Consider the following 24,796-nt stretch of genomic DNA (forward strand, 5'->3'; position numbering starts at 1 on the left):
GTACTAAACTCTCAGTAGAAATACTGCAGACGCCTGCTGCCATTTTTGGCATTTGTCAATAAAGTTATAGGGAAAAAAAATCATTTCCGACCAGTCACGTGATGTTTTGTGGCGACGCCCTTTTAAGTGAGTGGGGCCAGGGAAACACACAGCGGACAACGGAGACTAATGATAACAATACGATAGATGTGTGTTATGTGCGTTTAAATCGGTAATTTTAACATGGTCGGTTTATCGTTGTGTTAGTGTGACAGTAACATGTCAGCAGTTGTACACATGTTGATGAACTACACGCAGTAGGTCGACTCTAGACTCGAGGTTTGTCACTGCACGATGTTCTTCGTGTTGCTCTTGGTACTCGGTGCTGCTGTCTGTACCGGTAAGTGTGAACCCCCCCAAAAGTTATCCCTCCTCCTGTGAAAATGACTCTTATCAGTGTTGGATGTGAACTAGGTGTAACACAGTTTTGAGGTGTTAATTATCTGAGGCACGTTTTATATTGCTGTATTTATTCATGTAAAGGTCAAATGTGTAAAACATTTAGCATGATTTATAGGCAGTAACGGAGCATACCACCAGTATGTTGCATATGTGAATAACTGTCAAAATTAAAAAGGTTTGGCTTTTGTAACCTTAGAAAACGCTTTTAATATGTGCTTCAGGCAATGAGCTTATTTTATAGAGTCAACACAGCCTGTGCCTGCCTTTCATGTTTGTGTTTAAATTAGTGCTGGGCGTTATACCGCAAGACAGGTATATGAAAAATGGAACGTGGCGCAGCAAAACACTTTTCGATGGGGGACCCTTTTCACTGCTGCACCACACATGCTAACGGGCTTAGCTGAAGAAGTAACTGTGATAGTAACTGTAGCAATGAGCGCTTTACCCCAGCAACTAAGCGGAAAACGCATATTAGCCCGAAAAGCGGTACAGGTCCGTGCCACTTTATTATAATAATAATACTACACAAGTCCTTATATGGACACCGTGGGCTGTGTGTTTATAGGTCACATCTTCAGGCTTTACAAAAACAAATGCGTTTTTCTGTGTTCTGCATATGATTCATTTTGTATTGCTTTTGCAGAAGTGACAAAATAGACAGTTTTTCTTTCATTTTTGTTCATAAACAATGAGCCAAGCAAACTTTCACAAATTCAATCTGATTTTAAAAAGATTTGAGTACATTTCAGGTGTGTTTATTATAGTTGGTGAACATAATAATCACATCATCAGATTGCCTATAGGTTGTGCTGAAAAGGAGGATGCAAGACACAAAGGGTTAAGAGTAACAATGTATGCCTCTGTCTTGCTGGAGCACATGCATGAGAAATATTATATTTATACAAAATGTTTGGTCATACTGCCCAGCACTAGTGTAAACAGTAGCTTACCACACAAATGAATAAGAACGCTTCGTTTTTCTGCATGGGCGTTCATGTTGGTGGTTCCTTTCATTCTAAAAATTCTTAAATAGTGTGTGTCCAGCCTTTAACAAATGCATACTAATTTCACATTCCACTCCTCTGGAGTTTTATTATTATTATTATTATTATTATTATTATGTAGGGATTAACAGTCAAAATCACTGAATCGTTTATCAAATCATTTGACCGTTAACCCTGTAAACACTGATAATCACGTAAATGCATCACTAATCATGGGGCGATGTGTTGTAAAGAGAGACCTTCCATGTCACTGTCCTGTAAACAAAACACGAGTGACTGCCACATTTGTCTGCTACGCTGTTGCAGCATTATGTTTTTAAAATGGCTGATTATAGCTTGGAGGTATGCATCAGTGCAAATGTGTCATTTACAATGTAGTTGTTTTGGAAGGTGTAAAAAGACAAATACTAAAGGTTTGTGATGTCGTATCAGACAAAGAAAAAGTGTTTTGAGTGGTCACACTATTATGTTGCACATGGCAAAACTGAAAGAAAAACTAATTTGAGGCATTGGGGGCTTTGAAAAAGGGGGTAGGGTTGTATTATTATTATAAGAGTACTTGTACTTTTAACACATGCTTTCTTATGTTTTGTTTTCAAGCATACTTGCATATAAAATATCCAAATTCGTCCTCATATGTTGGTGGTTTGTTGTAACTTTTTTTTTTTTTTTTTTAAGAATTGAGAAGAATAATGAACAGAAATGGTGCATCAGCTATCTGATGATTTAACATTTATTCATTGGGTATGTGCATCTTTTGTCTGTTGAACTTCCTCTCTAGGCTATGAGACTGAAAACCTGAATTATGGCGAACAATTCAAGATAAGGCTGACTTATAGAGCCCACACGCTGACGTTTTTCAGTGATGAAGACTCGGATAAGACGATCCTGTGGAGCCGTTCCAATTCTGAAGACACTAACAAAAGGGGGGAGAAGATTGGTAGCTACTTTATAATAAATAAATCAACCCAACGAGACAATGGCAGGTATGAATTGAGGGATAGAAGTGGCAGCCATGTGTCCCAAACCATCGTTTCTGTGATCGGTGAGTATCCCACATGGTTTTCAGTTGATTTCACATATTTGATCTTGTTTCAAATTGTGGTTTAATGTGGAGTAGAGTGTGAGACTGGGCGTTTATAGTTTGCATCTGGCACCTTTTCACAAAGACATTGGGGGACATTGGTCATTGGTTTTCCCCTGATCACAGCTTTTGTGCCAAGCTAAGCAAAAAGAAAACAAATAAATGTATTTGCCACAATGTCATCTACACTTATACATCAGTTCCTCTAACCTGCTGTGCTATGACAATATAAGAACTAAAACTAGAAAATATTTTAATACCCTCTACTTTATGCATCTTCTCTTCCAGCAAACACAAGGACCATTGAACGGGATGTTGATGGGGAATTCCGCTTCAATTTTGATCTAGAACAAAAATCCTGTAACATAAATTATAAACCATCAGATCACTATGAATGGATTGGTATAGTTTCTAATGGCAAGCTACAGATGGATAGACATGAGTATTACTGTGATCTTAAATTGACACGGTCATGTGAGATTTTCACTGACAAACTCAAAACGTCATGCAGCGGATACTTTGAGGTCTATGATGATTATGACAACATAGCTTGGCATTTGGAACTGAATGTTGAGGGTGGTGAGTATCTTCTGTGTTTTTTTTCTAATAGGAGTCAGTTTGTTAGAAATCTTTATTTTTTGTATTCTGTGGTTTGTTGTAGCTTTGACTTGACGATGATCTACAGATTAATAGGATTAGTACGTCTCTATCTAATCATTGTTTCTAGTCAACAAGTCTGGGAAAAAAACTATCCTGGCATCAGCCAATTTTTGACATTCTAGCTCAATAAATATATTGCATAGTAGTAGTATTTTGCTGATTACGTGTTCGTCAGCTGACAATCTGGTAAAGACACACTTTTTTTTTCAGAGTCTTTTGATGTAAAGTCCATCGTTTTTTCCACTGTCATTCCTGGTGTCATAATGGCCTGCTGTTGTTGTTTGAGACGCTGCTGCTGCAAGAAAAGCTCCTCCAAAAAGGACAAACCGGTAAACCCATCAGAGATACTGTGCGCGTGTGCGTGCAAAAAGGAAAAGTTATCCTGTTGAAACCCTGTGTTTTTCATTCTTTTTCTGTTTTACCCCAACTGCAGAGCGAAAATGAACCTGTTTTATTGAACAGGACTGATTTCAATGAACACACTGAGACGCTATACCCAGCTCGGCCTAATGCTTCAACTGGCCCACTGGTAATGTCTTACACCTCATCTCAAGTGACCTTGTGTAGACCTCGCATCTGTTTTGAAAGATCTGATAAAAAGCACACTACCGTTCAAAAGTTTGGGGTCACTTAGAAATGTCCTTATTTTTGAAGGAAAAGCACTTTTTTTGTCAATGAATATAACATTAAATTAATCAGAAATGCACTCTATGCATTGTTAATGTGGTAAACAACTATTCTAGCTGCAAATGTCTGGTTTTTAATTGGAATATGTACATAGGTGTATAGAGGCCCATTTCCAGCAACCACTCTCCAGTGTTCTAATGGTACATTGTGTTTGCTAATCGCGTTAGAAGGCTATTGAATGATTAGAAAACCCTTGAAAACCCTTGTGCAATTATGCTAGCACAACTGAAAACAGTTTTGCTGAAGGGCAAAATTATTATTTTGAATTAAAATCATTATTTCTAATCTCGTCAATGTCTTGACTATATTTTCTATTCATTTTGCAACTCTTTTGATGAAAAAAAGTGTGACTTTTAATGGAAAACACACAAAACATTGTATAGGTGACCCCAAACTTTTGAACTGTCATGTATTATGTATGAGTATTCAAATCTGGTCATAAACTGTATTACTGTATGCTGATGCGCACGTCCTTTATTCTCGCAAGGAAAAAAGTATGTTTTCATTTTGTCAACAAAGAGTCAGGAGGAGCTCAGTGATCCAAAGCTCAATGCCCACTGCTGCAACATGAAAAAAAAGATTTCAACTATTTGGAAAAAGAATCCCTGTGGCGAATAGCGTATATATTGTGGCGACAGCTACAAATGAATCAGAGAGTGGGTGTTGAGACGTAAAACTGCAGCTTCTTTATTACGTTCCAAGGACTAGTTTGCATTCACGCCTGTTAAAGAATGTGTCCACATTCCCAGATCACCTTTAAATGTGGTTTGAGTTCGTTCAATACCAGGTCTAAACAGGGTCAGAAGTGTTCTTCTCTCTTATTGTTTCAGCAGTGTGGCTCTGCTTATCAGGGCAATATTGTGACAGGTGTAAATAATCAAATGATTGATGGCAAGACTTCCATGTGTCTTCTGCAGGCTAAAGCCATACCGCTATGCTTGTAGTACATATTTAAAAATGCATAAATTATGCCACAGATATTCATTTGAAAACCTTTGTTTGTTTCTATGCCAAACATTTTCACTTGTATTAGTATGGACACAGATGTGAAAATACTGTTTTTAAATGGAAATAGTAGTCGTATGGATTTAGTCACTGTTTCAAGTCATTATTTCAAGATAATGAAGTTGAGCTGAATAAGAAGTTTACGAAACAAAAATCCGCCAGTCCAAGTACACTGATATCATGGATGTATTATATGAACTGGATAGAGCATCGCCCCTTGCTTCCATTCATTCCTATGAAGCTGCTCACCCAGCGCATATGGCAAAAAAGTTTTTGACTTCCGCGTTTATTTCCGGGTTATGGGGCCCATTGAGCATGCGCAGTAGTGTCATTACCATATAAAGATCTATAAAAGCCTGTGTCCATGTCTCGAGGTGTCCTCTGGACACTTTTACAGGCGTCTCTTTTACTATTGCTGTCAATGGGAAAATTGCTTTTGGGCTTCATGGGGTTTTCTGTTGCAGTACCCAGAGTGGCCACCATGTAAAAATTGTCGTCAAGGCAGAGGGGGCGGTGCTCTATCCAGTTCTTATTATACATCCATCACTGATATCTTTGGACATTTCCATATTGCCCTCTGACCTGGCCGCTAGGGCCATTTTTATTTCTTCAAGAATCAGAAAAAGTAAATGTTATGTTGTTGTTCATTACTAATTAGGTAATAAATGCAAATAATTGTGTTTCCAGACAATAAACAAACCAAACAAAAGTGGAGTAGTGTGGATAGTGTATGCGCGCTCACTGTTACACAGTTCTGACCATCGTTAACGTCATTGGCAACACCTGTGCTTTTCATGTTAAAAGTCTGCGGTGAAGAATTCCCAAGTCTCTTACCTCCTTAGCAATTAATACGGTCTGTCTGTTTGTTCTGCAGATACACAACCCTCCTGTGAATGTACCACCTGCATATTCTGAGGTTTGCTACCACACACACACAAACACACACATAGAAGTGCAGTCATATTTTCATCTCCTAAGCATTGACCAAAGAGATGATCAGCAGATCTACAGTTTGCTGCTTCTTAATGATGCTACGTTAATTAGACCGAGCTAAAACATAAAATGAATAGATAGATATATAAATCTCCTGGAGAAATGCATTGGGGTTGTCACAGAATCATCATTTTATTATGTGCGACTTTTTTAGTGTCTGTAATCACTATTGTGAGAGAAATTCCGAAGATAAAGTGTGTGTGAACACGTTACATCGATCAACACGGTCCCGTCATCTGTTTTTGAAGTAGAACAGGGTTTCTCATTCCTGGTCCTGGTCAACCACTGTCCTGCATGATTTAGGCGTTTCCCTGCTCCAACACACCTGATTCAAATTAATGGCTTATTATCAGGTTTCAGTGGAGCTTACTGACGAGATGGCCATTTGAATCAGGTGTGTTTGAGCAGGGAAACCCCTAAAACATGCAGGACATGTAGTGGCTCCCCAGGACCAGGAGTGAGAAACCTTTTTTTTTTGGAAACTTGAAACAAATATTTACTTCAAAATCAAACAAAACATGTGCATTATGATGCAAATGTCTGCATGAATGTTGTTCTGTGGCACTCTGTGGAGACTTCATTCTGGTGACGCGCATATCTGTGTTTCTCTCGCCAGGTTTCAGCTCCAGCAGGCCCGACACATGCTCCCACTGTTCCTCCCTCCTATGCTCCCACTGTCTCTGTCTCCTTCACTCCCACTGTCGCTCCCTCCTATACTCCCTTTGTCCCCGACTCCTTCACTCCCAATGTCGCTCCCTCCTCTGCTCCCACTGTCCAACTGTCTTATAATCCCACTGGCCCTCCTTCCCATGATCCCACTGTCCCCGTCTCCTTCGCTCCCACTTTTCCTTCCTCCTCTGAGTTTGAGCCACGCTATGAACTGAAGAGTTTTACGCTTTCCTCGTACTCCCCTCTCAGTTCAGACACAACTGAGGGTGGTGTCTATAATTCAGACAAGCTGAACTTCTGAAAACCTGGAAATTTAACGGTGCACTCAAACTGGTCAACTTGCACGTTAGCGTGACATTAACAAAAAATATATAGTTTCATATTTAGCTACACATTAAGCAGTGGCTTCTTCTGGTTGTCAGTGCACTGTTTACAGCCAAGAAATCACCTGACACACCTCATGAATTTGGCATTAAAGTTTCACTGTGTAATTTGTACTGCCATCTAATGGTGAGACTGCGGAATGCAACAAACGGACACCTTCTCTCACCCTTAAAACATCAATAAGCTAAGGTAGCCCTCACATACCAGAAAGCATGTCCTTGTCAACAATCACTACACTCGTAGTAGTTCATCCATGTAGCTTGCACATTAAAGACCCATGTATACTCCACGCAGGAGATGGAGACAGATAAAGCCCTTTATCCATACTTTGTGTTGGACTATTAACTCTATACTGCCCCCACAAATTCTGGTGGTATTGCTCCGTCATCGTAAGCTCCCCTGCTTGGCACACAATGACGGACGAATTGGATGATACTGCCCCCATTGGAAGATCATGGGGGCAGTATAGAGTTAATAGTAGAGCTGCAACTCACGATTATTTTTGTAATCGATTAATCTGTCAATTATTTTCTCGATTAATCGATTGGTCCATAAAATGTCAGAAAATGTTATAAAAAAACACTTTGCTCAGTGTTTGTCAAACCTGGATTTGACTATGTTCTCAAATGTCTTGTTTTATCCACAAACCAAAATGATTCAGTTTTTAATGATTTCTTTGTTATGTGGAGCAAAGAAACTAAGAAAATATTCACATTTAAGAAGCTACACCAATCAGGAATCTTGTTGAAATCTTGGATGAAAATGGAGTATAAATGGGCCTTTAAAAGCCTTATTTTGTGGCTATGAAAACCAAACACTTTTTTATTAGAAAGTGATTATACACTGATACAACTATACTCATGGATGGTATATGAATATACCTTTTGAAATAGTACGCACTGTACCTTTAAAAAAATATAGCATGAGTGCAGTCTTTTGCCTCTACACAAACATTGTATATATTTTTTTTTCATGTTACGTTAACCAGCTGCTGATGAATCATCTCATCCAACCATCAGCAAGACAGGTTTCCCAAAATGTGAAACTCATCTTTCTTCACTCGGTAACCTAGACAGGAAGCAGATTCCTAGTTGTTTCACGCTGTAGACGTCTGAAAACAATCACAGAGATTGTTTTATTTGAGTTTCACTGTCAACATTCACAGCCTTCACAAGCCACGGGTGACGAAACGGAGCATGAGACCTTCTACTCAGAGGCATAGGTTCAAGATTTTCAGAGCACGTTGTGCCTTATGCGTCTCACTTAAGCGTCACTTTTATAATCCGATCAGTTCCATGTAGCACTCAGTGAAAAACTTGACTGAAAACCTTTCAGGGAAGACACAGTGAAGCTCTAAATTTTTTTGTTCATATTTGTGTAATACATCTTTTGCTCAGGCCACACACACACACACACACACCAATGTTTCCTTTTTTTTAAATCTGTTTTATATTGTTTTACAACTATCAACATATCACACGCCACAGTTGCCTTCTCTTTGTGAAGTTTTTCACTCTAGAGTAACAAAGTGGCATTATTATACCTCTGCACCACTGCGTGCTCTCCACATTGTGCTTTTAAATGCAGTGTTTCAACATGAATGTGTTGCTCACGGGTTGGACTGTGGCTCTAACTGCATATCCTTCTTTTATTTTTTGCATGTTACTTTCCTCTTTCGTGTATACTAACACAACTTTAGTTTTAAAGGTGAAATGTCATAAAAGGGTCAGTACCCCTCTCAAAAAAGTCTCAACCGGAGGAGAAGTCCGAGGGTCTGCAGTAGAGATGCATTAAAATAGATGTCTAAAAGTGGACAGTCAGGACATACCGGCAAGACATTCTGGAGTGGATACTTTTCTTCTGGATGGGGAGTTACTTTGTTGGTGGATATTTAAAATGTATTATGTTTTTATGGTTGACTGTTACCGTGCTGTTTCCTATCAGGCACAGAACAAAGTGAAATGCTGGGTTAAAGTGAATCAATCTCATACAGTGTGTACATTACAGTAACTGTCTAATATTAATTTTATTTAACACATATTTGTGTGTGTAAGTATAAAGTTGTTTTATATCTAGTTCTCTTGTAGGGAAATTGTTGTTGTTAAAACAAGTTGGTCAAGTCTCGTGTTTTGTGTCATGTCCTATTTGGACACTATATCAAGTGCATTAAATCTAATAACACAATACTGTATGGTTTGACTTTGTGGTTTGTTCTCACGTAATTTACAGCCGAACATTCTCCAGAAGTTCATCAGAGCATGTTTAATTCCTTTACGACATACCAACTGGCGCACCGAGGAAACGGCGGGAGCAGAAATCCGACTGTGCTTTTCGTGTGTGCTGTAAAGAAAAAAACACGCTGCCACAGATCTGAGACAATAACTCATTCTTTGTAGACAGTTTGTTCCAGTGATCCCCTCTGATTTAACATTTCAACTCAACTAGCACCTAAAAATCTTAATTATGAAGAAAAGGGGCTCGGATGAAAACTCACTGACTGAATCCTCGTGTTTCTGTGGGTATGAGACGCCCAGCGTGATCACAAACAGCTGAAAACAAACAAAAACAAGTACCTTGCATTTCCTCATGGGAAAATAAAGATTTTCCACACCCAAAGTTACTAAAGTTTATACCGCTGTAAGGTCTGCACTCACATCTACCCACACCCCGACTTTCATTTTGACAGAGACTTTCAAAACTATTTTTGTTGCATCGTTGTCTATCATCAGTGGTGACGCTGAGGCTCCACAGTCAGTTTCACAGTGGATCCTGGTCCACTTGGTACTCCACCACAGCTTACTTGCTGCACGGTGAGCCAGCAGGCATGATCACTCTGGCACCAAGGCAGAGATTTTATGGTTGGCCAGGATGGAAGTGGGGGGAGGGGTGGAGTAATAGTGGGTTGTGTGAACCGAGAGATGGAAAAAAAAACTTCCAGTGGAATGAGCACAGAGGAAGATGAACTGAAGAGGCAGCCAACAGGTCAAATGTCAGCCTGGGGTCAGGGCTTTGGATTAACAAGCCAGTCAGAGAATCCTCAGAACACTTTGGTACACACTTAACTACTATTGGATGGATTGCAATGAAATGGTTTGTAGTAATATAGCACTTTTCTAGTCTTGGTGACCAGTCAAAGCTGCTCTTTTGATGAATAAAAGTGTGACTTTTAATGGAAAACACACAAAAATTGTATAGGTGACCCCAGACTTTTGAACAGTAGGGTGTGTAGTGCTATGAATCTTACATTTTGGGTGCAGTGGTTAGTATTGTCGCCTCACAGCAAGGAGGTCACAGGTTTTAATCCTGGTTTGACCCAAGGCTTTTATGTTTAGAGTTTCTTTGTATGTTCTAATGTACACATTGGAGCTGTAAATGTGACTGTGAATGGTTGTTTGTCTGTGTATAAGTCACCCTGTGTTAAGCTTTATGTCAGCTGGTGTTGTCTCCAGGAATAGGAATACTTCTTTTGTCAGAGAGGCCTTTCCGTCCACACAGAAACAGCGGTGTAGCGAATACAATACTTTAGGAAACGATGACGTCATATTCCCAGCTCTTCTCTTGGGCTGTCATTCATTGTCTTGTGTTTGGAGATTGTTTAACTGTTTTAACCAACTATTGTCAAAGAAAAGTAACTCAAGTCAGTCTGAAAAGAAGAAAATGAGTGTTGAATCTTAAACTAAAGGAGAAAAAAACAAACCATCTCTACATTAATAAACAAAACAGCCATTTCTGTCTGGCCTTAGAAGGGCCTTCACCAATAGATGTTGCTAAAACCTACACACACACACACACACACACACACACACACTGTACCTTTAAGGAAAACAGAATTAGTACTCGTCGTTAAAAATCCCAGAGATTACTTTATTTTCCTTAATAATTTGACACATTTAGAAACCATCAATGATACTATTTTCTTACAACACCACCAATCACTATCGTTTAGTGTGTTTAGACTCCACGGCGCCCTCTCCCATCTCTAATTCCCTTTTCTCTTCTCCAGTGCCTTCAGCCGGCTCTCCAGGGAACTCAGCCGCTCTTCCACCACGCACGACTTTTCAGAGGCAGAAGAGAGAAGAGTCAACAGGGCGCAAACCAGCACCAGGCCGGCCAGCCGAACCGCCGTGGTGTCTGCAGCGGCAGATTTGTCAGTCACTATCAGTCCGAAAAACCAGAGCGCCAAGACCGTTTTCACCACCCAGAAGACGCGCCTCAACACAGCAATCAGGAGACGGAGAACGATGGTCAGCACCCAGTAGCCGATGAGAGACAGGAGACCCCACTGGGCGAAGGCAGTCACACCCTCTGGGGTAAACCGGGGCAGCATGAGGGCAGCTGTGGAGGGAGGAAACCAAGATAAGTATTGTATTTTCTTAAAGGAGACTTATTATACCATATTTCTACATGTTAACCTAATGAACATGTCTGTGACATGCTTTGGTCAAAATACCAATGAGGTGTGAGGATGAAGCACCATGCTGTGGTGCTTCATCCTCACACCTCATTGGTTCAATCACTCTGCTTAAACAGTCCTGTTCAGAACGCTCTGTTTTGAGTGCCTGTCTCTTTAAATGCAAATGAGACACAGGAAACTACGTCAGTGTCACTAACGAGCTAACAAGTACGTATGGAGGCGTTTACGCTCAGCACGTTCAGCGGGTTGTTCGTTGCAATATTCGCCACAACGGCAGGGGACGTACAACCAAAATATTCAACTTGTGCTGCCGAATAAACGTCCGCTGCCAAGCAACAGTAGTAAACGTCAACTTTCCACCTTTTTGAGCTAACGCGCCCAACGCGACACTTTTTGGCACACTACGACGATTAGAAACCTAGCTGCGGCGACTATAAACCTAGCTTGAGGATCCAGTAGCTAGTTACGCCATTTTTGGCACACGCCTGGCATACTACGGCAACTATAAACCTAGCTTGAGGCTCCAGCAGCTAACAACAGTTAGCATTTAGAGAAGCGATAATTCGCTTTTAAAATGATAGAACACTTTGCGGACTTCCGCTCTTCCGGATACTATTGCCCTCGCCTACACCCCCGGTTTTCAGGGACAAAGTGGAGCTCCACGAGACAACAATTCCAGGAATTTGTCATTGTGACGTAGCACTGAGTGCGGAAGTCAACATTGCGTGTTTTATCTCCTGTACTTAGACTGAGGAGGACCACAAAAACATGAGTTTTTCACACTTTGCCTACTCATAGGGCCTCCAGAGTCCCAAATATAAGGATTAAAATGATTAAAAAGTTTGCAAATTTTGCATAATATGTGCCCTTTAAAGAACAAGGCTGTCTTTCTTTGTCGTCCTCTGGCACAGGGACGAACAGGAGCAGACACTCGCACTTAAAAAAGGGAGTGGCAGACAGATTAGCCTGAGGGATAGTAAGACCGCATATTTCCTTTCTACCCGAAACTTTCATTGCCGCACGTCCTCTCTTCTCTATCTCACAGCAGCAGACAATTTTTGCGAAAAACAACACATGCAGAGAGGGAGGAGGGGGAAAATAAACAGGGAAGGGGTTTATTTGCGGTACCCACAGTCGAATCCTGTGACCCTGAGGATCTCGGCGACGTAAACTGCAATGACGTTGAGGCCGCTGGCAGCTCCCTGAGCCAGGACGTGGATCACCATCTCGAAGAACTGAAGCAGAGTATAGAGGAAGGGTGGAGGAGAAATGTTTTTTTAACTTTGTCATTAGGCAAGGTAGCAATGAGGAGAGGCAGCATTCTGATCACAAATAATCACACACATAGAAGGACAGAGATGAGACGTACAGGCAGACACTGTACCAGTTCTACTGCTCTGCTGTCGTGTGTCTCATATTCACAGCATTGTTTGGTAAGAACCATGTGATTCACTTAAAGAGGGGAACTCGTAAAGTGCTGCTGAGGTGCAACTATTGGGAGGAGAAGTGTTGTATTGTTGATCTGGACAAACAGCCGTTTTGTGCGAGTGACAGCTGGACAGAGTCCCTCTCTATATCTGTACAACCTCTTTTCACCTCCCCTCTCTCTCTCTTTCACACACACACACACACACACACACACACACACATATATACAGAGAAAGAGCGAGAGAACAGCCTTGCCAGGCAAGGTCAAGGGTGTATTCCTTTTCTTATCTGCACCTGTTGCACTGCCCACGGGGCACATACAGTACCAGAGTGTCCAGTATGTGTCACATCGTGAGGCAAACGCACATTGATTGCTTGGTTCTGTATAAGGCTCAATTTGATAAAAGTGATGCAATTTGATGTGGCACACTTTTAGGAGTTGTGATGCAGAGTTTGACGGATGGCACAAGGTTTTTCAGAGTCCTTGATGCTGTTTTTGCTTCACAACTTCACAAAAAAACACTGCAGGCCAAGCATGCAATTGAAAAAGTGCTGGATGTCTAAAGTTCCAATCCTTTGCAAGCAAAAGTATTGACAAAAAGGCCCTATAATGTTTGATAAAACACAAAACAACATGTACTTTCTACTGACAGCTCTCACTAAATGAATTACGGATCAACAACCAGGCACCGGCTGCCAGGAATCTTGAAGAAATGTTGCTCTGTGACTTTAGGATTGCATTTCACCGAGAGCTGTCAGTAGAACGTCTGTACTTGTTATCCATAATGTCCTGGTCTTTTGTCGACCTCAATTTTTTCCACCGGAAACAAGGACATTAAAGTTTTGCAGCACATACACAGAAACGTACCGCAGCTTCTCATGCACATTACAGAAACACTCTCTGCATCATCTACACCTGCATGAGTTAAACAGGTCACACGGACTCTGTTTAAGGGACCATGTCAGGTTTGAACAGACAAAACACACTGGAGACATTTCTTACCATGGCCACCTTATAGACGTTCTCCTGACCAAGAAATGACTCAAGAAACAACACTGCACTCTGGGGAAAAGTGAGTGTGTGTGTGAGTGAGAGAGATGAGTGATATAGGGCACATGGGTTTAAGGAGATGAGAAATGAGGGGCAGAAAAGGTGAAGGGGATCAGGAGATGGATTAACAAGTTGAGAGGAATGCGTGTGGGGAAAAATTAGAGACAAGTTAATAAGCACCGAACAAGAATAGTGACAGAGCAAGCAAAGAAGTTAGAACACAGTATATTTGCAGTTAAAGGAAAGAGGTTAAGTCACTTCCTGGTGCAGAGAGAAGAGGATTAGACTGGCGGTGAATATAGGCTGCAATGATTCATTGACTATTAATCAATAACTGAATTTATTTGGATAATCAATTAATTGGTTAATGAGAAATTGTTTGGGTTTCTTTGCACCAAATAATAAAGAATGCTTCTAGGGCAAAACAAGACATCTGACAATGTAATTTTAACAATTTTCAAACAAAATCTAATCCGATTAATCGATTAACAGTATAATGATCAACAAGTCAAGTGGTTAAGTGCTTCCCCCAGACTGGTGCATCTCCTCTGTACCTCAGCCACTGAGCGCACCACGCCGGTTCCCAGCACGGACTCCGTGTATCTCTGGATCTCCTTGCAGGTTCCCGTGATCAGAGAGAGCAGGGTGACCGCCGGTGGCTTCTCTCCGGTCGGCTGGGCCTGTTCAGCTCCGGCTCCCTCCCAGCTCATAGTCAAGGCAAGCACCAAGACGGCGAGGAAAAGCCGAGCCCCGGCGCATCCACTGCGCCCGGAGCGAGACGCGCAAAAACGCATGTTGTTGTTGTTGTTGGTCTGGCGTGTAAAAAAAAACAACTAAGAACGGCTAAAAAAAATTTGCGCACAGGTTAAAGCTGCAGCCCAGAGCCGGTTTTATTAGCTCGGGTTCAATGACTCATTCAGAATTGAAAATCAAAGGCTTAAAAATGGCTCCTGTTGGAAGGAATCAGAGCGCAACGCGTTTTTAAACCAACATGGTGTAAAAGACGAGAAACGAGGGGAAAAAAACAGTAAAGATAAAAAAAAAAGTTATCAAGGCAAAGTGTCAAATTAGAAATAATCCCAGTATTTAATTCTAAACTAAAGCAAACGCTCCGGATGACGCTCCTCGTGCAGCCTTTAACACAGTTACTGGCTATATTTGGTAAGAAGACGTTAAAGGCTGAACTCCAGCTGTGGCGAAGATATTTAAAAGGTGAGAGCTGTTTATTATAATAATAAAAAAAATATCCAGAAAAAATGTCCCCTGTAACTGGTTCCTCTTCGTTTACGCGTAAAAAGAAATAAATAAAAAAAGAGGCGACGCTGCTGAGCACGAGTCTCACTTCTGCTCTGAGCTCCACAAAAACACTCTCTCCTCCTCTTCTGCTTCTTCTTCTGCTTCTTCTTCTTCTTCTTCCCTTTTCTCCGCGAGCATCAACAGAACTGAGGCGCTGGCTGTGATGGATTATGTTGCACAAAAAAGCCCTTGTCGCAGCTCCCCGTGTGTGGCACTCCTTTCCTTCAAGCGTTTCCGAAGACTAGCCTGACTGCTCTGTGTGAACAAAACCGCCGAGGAGGAGGAGGAGGAAGGCGGTGTGTGCCAGGGTGATGAACACTGATGTGCACACTGGGAGTTGTAGTCTCATACCAGGTCAACTGTAAATGACTTCCATCACTGAAAGAGTCCCAGAGCGCATTACTATTATTATATTTTTTTTTTTACAAAACTATACTTTTCAAAATTCCTCTAGGGATGCACGATATTATCGGCACGATATTACCGGCACGGTTTTATTATCAATTTAGAGTAAGTTGAAACGATCTATGCAAAAGCAATGTGGTATTGTGGAACTTTCATGTTATTCCAAAGCTCATTAGATAAATGGCACCATGGGCCCTTTGATACCTTTTATATCTTATAAATATTGCTGTAAATGTGAATTGGACATGTCCATTAGAAGCTGTGCATAGGTTTGTCGTAAAAAGGTTTTTTACTGTTAATCCTATAGATCAGGGGTGTCAAAGTCGACTAGTGTGGTCAATAGGGGGCCGGCCTAGAGAACAAAAAGTGTGTGGGGGGGGGGGGGACAACTTTCGACAACTTTTCGATGTGTCAAGCTCATTTACGTGGGGTGCAAATCGCCAAAATGGACGGCAAGATTCAAAAAGGCCGAATTCCTGATGAGTCGAGGCCATGGTCTTTCCGACAAGTTTTGGGATATTAGGTGGAAGTCAATCTATGCCGAAGTTATAGGTAACTTCCTGTATTGTGGCGAATGGTCGAAATTCGCCAAGGGTTGCCATGGTCGCGCTGTTTTGAATCCGCAATACCTTTCAACAACGTTGCTAACATTGCTAACAAACATGATATTATATTGTGCCACCTCGCTGGCAGCTATGCCTCAGTCAAGCCCAACTGGAACAACTTTGGAATTAAATATTGAGATATTAGACATTGATTTTGGGGCCCCTTAAATTGGTTAGAACCGTAAATGGAAGCAAATTCAGAAGAATGGTCTTGTGTTGATTTTCACTTGGTATTCAAAATGGCACAATGTTAAGAGGTGAATGTGGTGTTTTACTGTCACCATGACAATCACTGTATTAGTTTTGAGAGCAACAAAAAATAAACAATGAAATTAGGTGCTCTAGGGGGCCAAAAGCAGGGATTTAGTTTGCTTATGCCTTAGGCCGGCTCTGATCCTCGACTTTCATGTTAGCGCCTTCTGCAGCTATTATTGTTTTGATGTTTGTTTATTTTCTACATCTGCTGCGACATGAGTATGAACAATATTATGTTCATTTCACCACAGAAGAAACTAAATGACCTCTGCTGTTGGGGAAAAGGAAGGTATATATATCAGTATCAGTATATCAGTAGTTGTTGGCCCAAGCATTCCCGATATACACTACTGTTCAAAAGTTTGCGGTCACTTAGAAATGTGTGAATTTCTAGCAACACCCCATAATACCCAGGTACAACCCAAGGCTGTTTTACACAGCTGTTAAACAAACTTGAATAAATTAAGTTCAGTCAAATGGAAGCAGAGGCCACACACCATTGATGGCAGTTTATTAACCAGACGGGAAAAAGTAACACAGTTGTCTAGCCAGATGTTTGAGTTTGGGGCAACAAGAGGCACATTTTAAAATTAAAAAATAAAGCAAAACAAGAATGGAATACAGTATATACATACAGCAACATGTTACAATCATACACCACAACGTAAGGAATGCTGTTTTCTCACTGTAATATTCATTTCCTTTGTGCACTGGACCGTTTCCAAACGCACAAACACACACAAACAAACCTCAACCATCTCCTTCCTCTACTCTCTTTACTCTCCTCCAGTATCTGACAGCACACAGTAAAGTAGTGGATTCAGTCAGTGTTCAGGTCAGAGCATCAGTTCACACTGATCCTGCAAACACACCAATAGATACATAGAGAAAAAAAGTCTGACACGGAATCCAAGGGGAGTGCAGCGATGCCTGCAGCAGTGTTTGTGCCACTGCTACAATTGATGACCCTTTCTTCCCGTAAGCAGCCGTGAGAGGAACCTGCCAATTTTTTTTTTAGCCGATATAAATGCGGTGGAAGTCGTTTGCTCCGAAGGCGGCGTTGCATTTGGGGCACTTCCTCTGGCGTGTGTCGTAGCGTGTTTTGACACACTCAAAGCAGAAAACGTGGAAGCACTTTGTGAGCACGGCGTCCTTCACCCGGGAGTTGCAGCATGGACACGTTAGACGAGCCTGGAGGCAGGAGAGAGAGAGCGAGAGGGAGAGAGGGGGTTTGAACAATGAACTGAGAAGCCAGTTTTGTCCTCAGATGAATGATTTGTGATGAGTGGACACAAATATCTAGGACAGCATTCAGGCCATGTAATCATAAGAGACAAGGCTGTCCTCAGCAAGGACACTTGGCTGTGTGAGGAACAGTATTATCAAAACACAGGAATGTATACCCAGAAAAATACCTGATAAATTTTTTGATAATATTACAATGTTTCTGTGCTTCTGGAGACTTGGCACCATATTCTCTTTGCTGATTAAATAAGAGTGGGTAAGGAAGGCTGCTACGCCGCATTTTGTTGTTAGTATTTTGGGAGTTCAAGAGAACAATAACACTTTCACGCGGTCAAAATGACATGTGTTCCTACTCAGTTGAAAACCAGTGATAACGGTAACATACAAATAGACCTTGAACACTCAACGATTTGTTGGTCTAGGGCTTTTACCAGAGGCAAGAGTTCAGACTGTGGATTATCTTCACATCTGTGCATTCAATGCTGAATATTCAAAGCATGAGGAACTGTTGGTCGTCAAAACAAATGTTTGACACCTTTTAAGATGAGGAGATTATTAATTACACTCTCACACCTGTAAAACGAATATAGATAAAGTTACAAGACAAACGTGGTGCACTTATCTTAACACAAAGAACTAAAACACGGCGGACGTCGACCTATTTTTTGTGTAGACATGCAATCTATGTTGTATTTGGCATTACCTGGTGCTGACAAACACGCTCACAATTCTACTGTATTTATTCTTCAACATCTAACCAGTATTGACCTATTAAGCTATCATTTAATTACTCCCTAAGTCAAATTCCTTCTATGTGCACTCATACTTGGCCAATAAAGCCTTTTGGGATTCAGCTTCACCATCCAGTCAGGTTTTGCATTGAGTGTTTCTGATGGCAGCAGTGAGGCCCCGCCCCAAAGCAAGAGACATCAAATGGAATGTTATGAAAAACAGCATTAAGGTTCGTGTCACCAGACCTACCTTGTAATCATTGATTTCTTCATTTAGGATATCATCTCCATTGCTTATTTTCTCCGCCGGTTTCTTGGCTTTCTCGATCTTTCTCCTGAGTTTGGAGATGTCCTCCTGAAACACATTTCAAGTTAACAGCAAGTCGATTTGACAGAATGTGTTATTAACTAAATGCTGTTTAGCGGCCAACAACTGAGCAGGACGCTAAACCAAAAAGGATTAGCTTAACAGTGCAAACATCATTGCACAAGGGTTTTCTAATCATCCAATAGCCTTCTAACTTGATTAGCAAACACAATGTACCATTAGAAACACTGGAGAGATGGTTGCTGGAAATGGGCCTCTGTACACCTATGTATATATTCCATTAAAAACCAGACGTTTGCAGCTAGAATAGTTGTTTACCACATTAACAATGTATAGAGTGTTTTTCTGATTCATTTAATGTTGTATTCATTTAAAAAAAGGTGCTTTTCTTTCAAAAAATAGAAACATTTCTAAGTGACCCCAAACTTTTGAACGGCAGTGTATATTAATAAGGCGTCAAATGCAGCCCATCACATTTTGAATACAAAACAATCTAGTAATAACTAGTATGTAATTGTGCGTGTTGTTACCTGTGCACGTCGAGAGTTAAAGGACTCTTTTTCCCTTGAGATACTGTTTTCAATGACCTCCTCTCTGACCAGGCTGAGCCTCTGCTGGACCTGCTCCAGCTGAGTTCGTACCTCCTCTGACAGCGATGCAGAGTCCTGAGCCTGGGGAATGACAGATGTTATTAGTTATCAAAGGCATGCATATCTTCTTCTTCATTTCCTTTAAGGGAGTACATGTTCTTCTCAGCTGTGGCTTATCATACCTCACATCATAACATAAATGTGTTACCTTGCGCTTGTTCATGTCCAACGCCTGCGTTCTAAGTGCCAACTCTCTCTCAGCAGTGCTGATGGTGCCCTGCAGGAGGCGCTCTTTCTCCTCAAGCTTCCTTACCACCTGCAGCTGGGCATCGACCTGTACAGGGACAACGCCCCAACAAATGTTTAAAAACAACATATGCATGAGCACAAGTTTAATAGCAACAGCAAGAAAACAAACAAGCAAAATGGGCACACACCCTCTGTCCTGCAAATTATCGCTTATGTAGGTGTTAAATAAGCTTTTAAATTATGCACAGGGGCTGTGTTTAGTAGAAAAATTCATGAAGGTCAATGTTCTTTATTAATAAATAAAATCCATAGTTAAGTGCAGGTCGTAATCACTGCACTTGCCCGTTGACAGACCTGAGTTTTTAAAGTCAGCAGCTGGTCCGCCAACTCCTCCTTTTCCTCTTTCAGCAACTTGTGGATCTGGTTGGACTTGATCCTCTCGCTCATCAGCTTGAAGTTGGCGTCGTCTTTCTCTCTGAGCTGCTGCATTAAGCGGATGTTCTGCTCTTGCATGTCCTCAAACGCCTGGCCCGTCACATCCATCTCGCTCAGCAGCGCATCCTCCTCCTACACAACAGAGTGCAGACACAGAAGTGTGTTGTTGTCAAACAAGATAAGAGCGCCGTTCAGAGGGTTTGTTCATTTTGTTGTGCAATGAAACTTCACCTGCTTGGCTATTGAGAGTTTCTTGTTGAGGATGTCAATCTGCTCCTCCACAGAGCGGATCTTCCTTAACGCCTCTTCATCTGCCATTTTCTTGCCTTCCCTCCTCTCCCTCTCCTCCAGCTCCCTCAGCCTTTGCCGCAGCTCCTCTCCCTGAAATTATTAGAATGTTACAATTATAGTAGCCTGGTTACACCTGGACATTGTGTACAAACATCCTATAGGGCCAAACAGTAATTAATAAACTGACTATGTGTGCCATAGCCTATGTAGACATAGATAGATCTTTATGTCTGTCTGTAGATGACAGTGTTGTTGCAGCATTGATCACCTCTGACTTGGCCTTTTTCTCTGCAGCCATGAGCTGAACTTTGTCCCTTTGCTCCTTTGGTGCTGAGCGGTACATGTCCAGCAGCAGCTTCATCTCTCTCTGGGACTCCTGGGCTTTCCTGCAAATCCAAGATTATCAACGTCAACATCCAAAGGCCAACATTGTCCAAGAACTCTGAGTACAACCCATTAAGTTTCTTGTAAAATGATAGTAGGAGAAAACCATGCGCCAAACACGTTTCACATTGATGATGTTCACCTTTCCTTTACCTGCCAATACATGCAAATGGCAGCTTTCTGATCATGAGATACAGGCCGACCCACAGACAACACTGCAATCAATACGACCACAACAAAAACAGCAAAATCTAAAGTAAACTTTCAAACACGTCACTTACTTAAGCTCTGCTCGGACAATCTTAAGCTGCTCCATCTCCTTCCTCTTTGACCCTCCCACCGTCGACAAGCGCTCCCCAGTTGACTCCTCTGGTTGGCTGCTGCTCCCCGACTTCTCCTTCTCTTCCTTTATCACACTGCTCCCACTGCTGCGGGTTGGCCTCTCACGCTCTTTTTCTTTCTCTTTCTCCCGCTCTCTGTCTTTCTCCTCTTTCTTTATAATGTCCTTGTCTTTCTTTTCCTCCTTGTCTTTCTTCTCTTCCTTCTCCTCCTCTTTCACTGTTGCCACTGGTTCCACTCCAGGCTCTGATTTCACTGTTGTGCCTACAAAGTGACGATGTCAAATTGTGAATAAGGAGCAGACAACCAGAAAGATATTCAGATCATAACTACAATATAAAATGATCTAAATAAAATAGTAATTTATATTTTAAACTTAAAAGCTTTTTTGCTCTGATGACCACACGATAGTTACCAGTGCTGCTGGCTGCTGAGGAGTCATTGTCAGGCTCCGTCTTGACCGCAGATTCTCCAGAGACGGCTGGGGCTGAAGGAGAGGTTGTTTCATCTTTCACGTCCATCTCTGTGCTTGACTGGGATTGGAGGATGGCATTGCCCTTTGAAGCACGGACCTACAGAGGCAACAGATGAATGTGAAGATTCAAGGATGACACACTGCCTTTGCTACTTCCAACAGGTAACACATATGTAGAAAATATGATGCTGCGACCAGCACAGTCTCCCTCTGACAAACCTGGTTGAGTTCAGATTGTGTCTCCCTTAGTCTCAGCTTGTATTTCACTACCTCTCCTTTCAGCTGCTGGTTGTGGGTTTGCAGTGTGCTAATCAAATGCCGCATCTCCCTGTTAATAGGACCTGCATGAGAAGGCGAAGGAAAGCAAGAGAGAAAGACAAGGGACATATTAGTACTGTTTCTGCTCTAATATATATCAGTTAATTTCAGTATAAGTCAGACACTGTTACTTACCCGCTTGTTCATTAGCTGCAAGAGTCTGTTCAAATTCGATGCGCAACATCTCATACTCTTTCCTGACCTGAGCCAGCGTGTCCTCCAGTTGAAACACTTCTGTACGAACCTTCCTCTGCAGAGTTACCTCATCATTCTGCACACATAAAAGTCACAGAAAGAGTGAGCGGAGGGGGGGTGAAAGTTACACAGATACTGACACAGATGCAAACACGCAACAACTTGCCTCCATGTGCTCCAGCTGTCGGAGACGCGCTGTCCTGGTTGTGTTAAGGCGAGTGCGTGTCTCGTCTAACTGAGATTTAAGGATCAGAGACTCGTTATAAAGGACAGAAAATTGGGACTGCAGGCAACGGTACTCCGAGGTCTCCTTCACCATGCCCTCTGCTCGACTCATCAGCTCTGCCTGTGAGAAACAGGGAGAACAGGTCATTATTTTAGTGCTACAATCATTACTTTACACTTAAAATTGTGTGCAATTAGAACTTTATACGTACCTTCATGTTGTTGTTCTCTTGTTGAACACTTTGCAGGTCTTGTTGTAGCTTCTGCAGCTCATTGAGACGGTTGTCTGCCAGCTCCTGGTTCTCCTCTAACTCACTGTTCATTTCCTCGAACTGGTTTTAGGACAGAACAAAACCATGTAGTGCAATATGGAAAGAAACGTGTGTGTGTTTTTTTAAGAAGAAGAAAATAAAAAGTCTTACCTTTCTTTTGTTAATTGTGATGGTCCCACATACGCTGCTGGCCTCCCCACACACCTTATAGCCTTTGCTGTTCACCTGTGTTGCACACGGAGCGTTACAACAAACTTCACCATAAGACACACGTTTTGAATTTAGAATAAAAACCCTCATAATACTCACCCTCTCCAGTATCTCACTCAGGTGAGCATTCAGTCGATTTTCCCGGCGGCGGATCTTCTCCATGTCCCACTGGAGCTCCTCGATCAGAACCTGTAGCTCGCTCACACGCTGATCCGCTTTGTTAGCAGCACGACTCAGAGAGCGGGACTGGAAAATACACGAGAACCCATGAGCATCCACATCCTTGTAGAAGTTACAGAATGCACGATTTGAGGGGCAGAGAGAAAGAAAGGACATGAAATCTGTACCTCACTCGTCATTTGACTGTGCTTTTGTTCGAGGTCCTCAGTCAGCTGTTGCAGCCGCTCATTTTCAGTGGTCAGGAGGGAATTCAGTGTGGAAGCAAGCTTCCATGAACTGCCCTCTGGAAAGACAAGCAACAATCTTAATGAATGCAAATATGTTTCATCATCATCTTTTACAGCACTGTCATTATGCCTTCCTCCCTTGGTCTTCTGTCCTGTTATCTTACCAGCTCCAGAGTCCTGCTCTGTCTTCAGTTGGTCCACAGTGCGCTTCAGACATTCATATATCTCCACCACACGATTGGCCTGTTTCAGACTCGACTCCACTCTCACCTGAAGCTCAGCTTCCATCTCTTCGCTACTGCTGCTGGCTAGTGTGGCCAGGAAGGAGTTGGAGGCTTCTCCCTGGTGGCCTACATGACAAGAAAAGGAAAGAAGATTTCAGCTTTAATGTCTAGTTCATTACCTCGATTATCTAAACGTTTCTGCTCACAATGTCACAAATCTGTGTCAGTTTTGTCTTAACCTCTGTCCTTAACCCTCTCCTGGTTTGAGTCGCCATCAGGTTCTGGAGTTTCCGGCTTCAGGCTCCGTCCCTCACCTGCAGGAGATTTCTCAGGTTCGCTGTTTGCTTGGTCATAACGCCTGGTAATAAGCTGGACGTGCTCATCAAACTGAAGGAATGAAATAACACTTTGAATTTTTGACCTCTATAGCTGATGAGACCGTTAGGGCTACCTGGACTTAAAACTAATAAGCGTTTACCTGGTTCCAGTATCTGTTGAGGATCAGCAGACTGGCATCATCAGTGGCCTGGCGGGTCTCCAGTCGCTCAATTCTTTCTCGCAACTCATCCTCAATCACCTGCACAAGAACAAGCCAGGAGATTAAACCTCCTCAAAACAAGAGTTCAGTTTCCAGTGTGAGCGGTAAACAAAGAGTCGGTGAGTTGTTTACCTGTCTTTGATCGAGGGATTCTCCCAATTTTCTGTTCTTAGTCTGGAGAGCTTTAATGTCTTGTTCCTCCTGAAAATTAGTGAATTCAACAGGAGAACAATAAGTAAAAAATATGAATAATATGAAAACATGCAAGGTGTGGAATTTTGTGATGATGATATGACTTGCAATAAATGAACAGATATGCTAAGTAGTCTGTATTCATATTTTTCTGCCTATCGTAGATCTAACATATGGTGTCAGACAGTTAATACAGTTTTGATTAGTTGTGCAGCCCTAATTGGCTTCTGGAGTGAATAATACAGAAGCTCACAGAGTTGGACACTCCTCCCAATTTGATGACCGTCTCCACCGCGGTGCTCCCCCCGCCTGCAGCACTGACACTGGGACCTCCGTCTTCTCCCTCTCTCTCCCTCCGCTTCTCTGCGGGAGCACCGGAGGACGAGGGACCGCAGCTCGGGTCGGCAGGACGCTTCTGTCCCGACATCCTCAAGCTCCTATAACACACACGTAAATATGAGACGACGGGAGACCAAAGAAAGCTTACTTCAAGTTTATTCTAAAAGACTATGTCCACATGATATAAGTTTAAATAAGCGTAAATTGAACTGTGAGTACATTAAAACCAAGGACAGGCTGATTGAATTAAAAGTAGCCACAGGCTAACGTTAGCTGCCTGCTAACGCCAGCAATACATGCTTTTAATGTTAATGAAAACTTGACTGCAAACCAACACATCGATGCAATTACTTTCTAATATGTTCAGTAACCGGCATATCTAAGATAAACATTACCTTTATCTAAAAATATGAAGGGTTTTGTGTTAG

At 41.9% G+C, this 24,796-nt stretch overlaps 4 protein-coding genes across 5 annotated transcripts in view; 1 reads left to right on the top strand and 3 right to left on the bottom strand.

The window, feature by feature from the left end:
* LOC310928837 (neuronal acetylcholine receptor subunit alpha-9-II) overlaps positions 1 to 24,796 on the bottom strand; it is a gene marked incomplete at both ends in the record, with an annotated part of 158,899 nt that overhangs the window by 124,208 nt on the left and 9,895 nt on the right. The gene's annotated exons all lie outside the window — the stretch shown is intronic.
* Positions 146 to 9,082, top strand: LOC310928253 (uncharacterized protein). Its single transcript, XM_083890774.1, has 7 exons — positions 146 to 379; positions 2,227 to 2,490; positions 2,818 to 3,108; positions 3,400 to 3,518; positions 3,623 to 3,718; positions 5,756 to 5,797; positions 6,491 to 9,082. The coding sequence occupies exons 1-7, from the start codon at positions 334 to 336 to the stop codon at positions 6,842 to 6,844; spliced, it is 1,212 nt and encodes a 403-aa protein (XP_083746900.1). The 5' UTR covers positions 146 to 333; the 3' UTR covers positions 6,845 to 9,082.
* On the bottom strand, positions 10,831 to 15,338 carry LOC310928659 (voltage-gated monoatomic cation channel TMEM109-like). Of its 2 annotated transcripts, XM_083891290.1 has the most exons (4): positions 14,375 to 15,338; positions 13,773 to 13,832; positions 12,474 to 12,576; positions 10,831 to 11,262 (listed from the first exon to the last, which is right to left on the bottom strand). In XM_083891290.1, exons 1-4 carry the CDS (start codon positions 14,612 to 14,614, stop codon positions 10,907 to 10,909), a joined length of 759 nt encoding a protein of 252 aa, XP_083747416.1. In that variant the 5' UTR covers positions 14,615 to 15,338; the 3' UTR covers positions 10,831 to 10,906. The 2 variants fall into 2 exon arrangements, with proteins under 2 accessions (XP_083747416.1, XP_083747417.1); XM_083891291.1 differs by lacking the exon at positions 13,773 to 13,832.
* On the bottom strand, positions 17,269 to 24,456 carry rnf20 (ring finger protein 20, E3 ubiquitin protein ligase; the record flags this gene model as incomplete). The annotated part of the gene is made up of 21 exons (XM_083890688.1): positions 17,269 to 17,572; positions 18,608 to 18,712; positions 19,216 to 19,356; positions 19,484 to 19,609; positions 19,879 to 20,091; positions 20,191 to 20,340; positions 20,519 to 20,636; positions 20,916 to 21,237; positions 21,389 to 21,545; positions 21,668 to 21,789; positions 21,902 to 22,037; positions 22,128 to 22,307; positions 22,399 to 22,518; positions 22,609 to 22,683; positions 22,768 to 22,914; positions 23,016 to 23,131; positions 23,240 to 23,425; positions 23,539 to 23,686; positions 23,778 to 23,876; positions 23,970 to 24,038; positions 24,283 to 24,456. 21 exons carry the CDS (start codon positions 24,454 to 24,456, stop codon positions 17,396 to 17,398), a joined length of 3,081 nt encoding a protein of 1,026 aa, XP_083746814.1. The 3' UTR covers positions 17,269 to 17,395.

The sequence above is a fragment of the Microchirus variegatus genome (genome assembly GCF_963457635.1).
Source record: "Microchirus variegatus genome assembly, chromosome: 6".
In the NCBI taxonomy this organism is placed as follows: domain Eukaryota; kingdom Metazoa; phylum Chordata; class Actinopteri; order Pleuronectiformes; family Soleidae; genus Microchirus; species Microchirus variegatus.